Below are 3,587 nucleotides of genomic sequence, written 5' to 3' on the forward strand. Positions count from 1 at the left end.
TGCCGCGTAACTGCTAATCGGGGCCCCGAGTCCAGGTTTGCACCTTCTGTCCCTGAGGGGCGGGGCGGGGGAGGGGGGAAGCCGACCCGAGGGTCCGCTTCGACCGCCGCTCCCCCAGGGGAAGGGGGAAGCCGGCCCGAGGGCCCGCTTCGACCACCGTTCCCCTTTCCCACCCCTCACGCCTCGTCTCTTCGGTCGGGAAGGGGGCAGCCGGCCGAGGCCCGCTTCACCACCGTTCTCGACCAGACGAGGCGCCGCCAATACACACGTTGTGTGGCTGACTGACCCACCGTATCAGCCAGCCACCCTACCTTGGGAGGGCTGATTGGGGCACCGGGAGTCCCCGCCCGGTGCCCCACCCTCCCGCCCGGCGGTTGCGGGGAGATATACTCCCCTAGCCGCCGGGCTCTCCCCACCTCCGCGGAGGAATGGGGCGGGGGGTCCTAGTGACACCCCTCCCGCATATCCGAACTACATTTCGGATTTGCGGTTAGGGGGGGAGGGGCATTTTCGACGGCTTGTCTCCATCGATACCCTCTCCCCCCCTTATTATTATCCGACGCCCTTTTTCGGGCCAGTCGGTGGTCTGTGGGTGTAGGGCCTTGGCCTCAGCCTTGCCCTCCACCCACTACCTTCTCCCGTTGCTGCCCTTGGAGGGGCAGCAGGGGGCGGCGGTGGTGGCGCCACAGCCACCCCTACTGCAGGGGGGGCGGTCAGCATCGCTGCCGCCACCATTAGAGGGGCGAGTCGGTGAAGTACCACCACCGCCACCCTTCCGTCTCCGACTCCTCTCTGGCCTCCGCGGGGGGCACCGTGTCCCCTACGGGGTCCCCGCCTTGCTGGTGCATGAGGGGGAGCAGGAGGGGGAGGGGGGGAGGAGGAGGTGGTGGACCCACCATCCTCCTAAGTTCATCCTCCTCTGACGAATCAGCATCCCCCTCCCTACTCCTGCTCCTCCCCGCTCTCCACTGGCGGTGCCTCTCTCTCCGCCTCCTTTTTCTCCCCCGGCCCTCTGCCCTTCTCTGCATCTCTTCCGCCTCCTCCTTCTGCGTCATGACTGATTCGCAGAAGGAGGAGAATGCATCCCATCTCATCTCGCTCCCGAGGACCGCCCCGACTATCTTCGGGAGCGAGAGGTCCTGGCCCAAGGCCCGGACCATGACTCCGCGCTCGGCACTCCAGGCGGGGCAGTCCTGGTGTGTATGTTGCGCGGAGTCATGGTCATGTCCGCAATGGTGGCAGGAAGTTGTGCGTTCCTTCCCGATGCGGCACAGGTACTCACCGAAGCAGCCATGCCCGGTGAGCACCTGTGCCATCCTGAATGTCAGGGTTCCGCGTGCCCTTCCTACCCACTCCTGCAGGAAGGGCCGGACGGCCTCGACGGTCCTCCTCCCGTACCTGGCGTTGGCCAGGAGCCTTTGCCATCTCTCGAGGAGGACCCGCCGAGTCTGGTGCTTCATCTCACGTATTGCCCTGGCGAGCGGTTCACCGTCCCCCCCTGTACGGATGAGCTCACGCTTCCTGTCGTACATTCTCTTGTACGACAGGGCCATGAGCTCCAGGGGGGGCATGCTCGCCAGGACCGTCGCCGCCACGCAGGACACGGTGCGGTAGCACCGCGCTACCCTGACCGCCAGCACCCTCTGCACTCTGCGCAATTGCGCCTGCATCGGGCGACTGGCGGCCAGGGCTTCCGCCCAGATTGGCGCACCGTATAGCGCCACCGAATTTAAAATTCCTGCGTGGAGGCGACGAGCCTTCCCGTCTGGTCCCCCGACGTTGGACATGAGCCTGCCCAACCGGGCGGATACTACCCTTAGTCGGGGGACCAGTCTATTTACGTGTTCTCTGAAGCACCAGGTGCCGTCCAATTTGAGGCCCAGATAGTTCATCTGGGCCTCCAGCGGAACCCTGACTACGCCAACCCGCACCCAGGCTTGGGGTGGCTTCCTTCCCTTTTGATGAAAGAATATTGCTTCCGTTTTTCTTTCAGCCACCACCAAGCCCAGGTTGCGGATGGCACGCACAACTCCTGCCACCGCAATGTTTGCCGTGTTCACGGCATCCCCCCAGTCGTTCCCCCCGGCCAGTATCAAAGTATCGTCTGCGTAACAGACAATACTGCAGCCGGGGGGGAGGAGGGTGCCCTAGGAGGGTGGGATCTCTCAGGACGCGGTAGCGTACCCCGACCCCGACCTCGGAAACGTCCGAGCGGCCCGGAGTACCCCTCCGCATCTCAGGCACCACGGGGGAGGAGGATCCCCATGGGGTGGAGCCCTGGATGCGGGTACGTCCCTCCGCCCCGGTCTAACCGTAACGGTCCAACCGAGGCGGGAGGAAAGGGTTCTCTCTCTTCGGCTGCCGGCTAACACCGGCGTGCAATGCCTCGGAGAGAGAGGTCCCCTTCCTGGAGCGAGTGTGGAGGAGGTCATCCCTGTCGGCTGCCGGAGCACCGGCGTGCAATGCCTTCAGGGATGATGATCTCCTCCCACCCGCTCTGTGACCGTGCTGGTCATGGACCAGGCTGGTCACTCAGCCCGGTCGGGTGTTCTTGGTCCAGTCCCTCCGTACAGACCACTCCGGCATGGTAGAACCTGCCAGGGGCCGAAACCCCCGCCGGCACAGCTCTGTACATCATCGGGACCTTCAAGCCTCCCCACCACGTCAAGGTGGCACCCACGGGGAGGCTATAAATTTGACCCTGGAATAACCCTGAAAAGTCCAGTCAAGATTAACATAAAAATCTTAAACGAATACCCCAATTTTTTATGACATTATCTTTTTCTAGCAATTAATTTGAACAACTTTTGTCTGAAACATTTAATTATTTACCTAATATTTTTTGAGATATTTCAAGGATAACTTAATAACTTTTTCTCATATTTAGCTCACGATATTTCGCTAACTATTTGTCAGAAGAAAAAGTGGTACTAGACTTTTTTGCTCTATTTAGTCTCAAGAATATATTGTTCCAATAGTGCCCTGAATTTGGTTAATTTGATGATTTTGAAATTTCCAATGTCCCGGAGCATGACTCTCGAGACTGCGCCTTATGAGCGGGATCGGGCGAGAGTGAAAGCGCGGTTTGCTCGCCTCTAGTAACATGATGTGACCTGATCAGTAGAAGATACGCATGATTATGTCCGGTGTGCGAAAGAAGAACAATGGCGGCGGGAAACGCGGCGGCGGTGGCGGCGGCGGCATAGCGTCCACTCTCAGTGGTGCACTGACTCGCTCGATAACGTCTTCATCGTCCGACACCTCGGCGACGATGGCATTGAGCAGAAAATCGTTATCATCGGAGCGAAATGGTGCTAAATGGCGATACACCAATACCGTGATTACTTCATGTACGTGCGCACTATTGAACGAGGCACGCCTCCGCCCGCTGTTGTTTTTCTCTCTGTACGCGGAGAAAAAATCCATCTAGAGATCGAAGCCAACGAGTTTGGTGCGTTCGATAAAAATGTGTTCGATGACACGTTCCTTCGCGCATTGCACACGTCCTTTCGCATCAACAGTCGCGTCTCTCAATACTATCGCCGTATATACATGGCGCATATGGTACTATTCGCTGCGTGTGATAC

At 59.5% G+C, this 3,587-nt stretch overlaps 1 protein-coding gene across 1 annotated transcript; it reads right to left on the bottom strand.

The window, feature by feature from the left end:
* Nucleotides 1-942: 942 nt before the first annotated feature.
* Nucleotides 943-1,892, bottom strand: LOC112589824 (uncharacterized). Its single transcript, XM_025304517.1, has 2 exons — nucleotides 1,283-1,892; nucleotides 943-1,193 (listed from the first exon to the last, which is right to left on the bottom strand). Exons 1-2 carry the CDS (start codon nucleotides 1,890-1,892, stop codon nucleotides 943-945), a joined length of 861 nt encoding a protein of 286 aa, XP_025160302.1.
* Nucleotides 1,893-3,587: the final 1,695 nt, after the last annotated feature.

The sequence above is a fragment of the Harpegnathos saltator genome, unplaced genomic scaffold (assembly GCF_003227715.2).
Source record: "Harpegnathos saltator strain DR-91 unplaced genomic scaffold, Hsal_v8.6 scaffold62, whole genome shotgun sequence".
NCBI lineage: Eukaryota > Metazoa > Arthropoda > Insecta > Hymenoptera > Formicidae > Harpegnathos > Harpegnathos saltator.

Coding starts and splice junctions, on each gene's coding strand:
- LOC112589824 (XM_025304517.1), bottom strand. CDS start 1,892: ATGAACTATCTGGGCCTCAAATTGGACGGCACCTGGTGCTTCAGAGAA. Junction 1,194..1,282: donor CACCGGGCATGGCTGCTTCG/GTGAGTACCTGT, acceptor CATACACACCAG/GACTGCCCCGCCTGGAGTGC.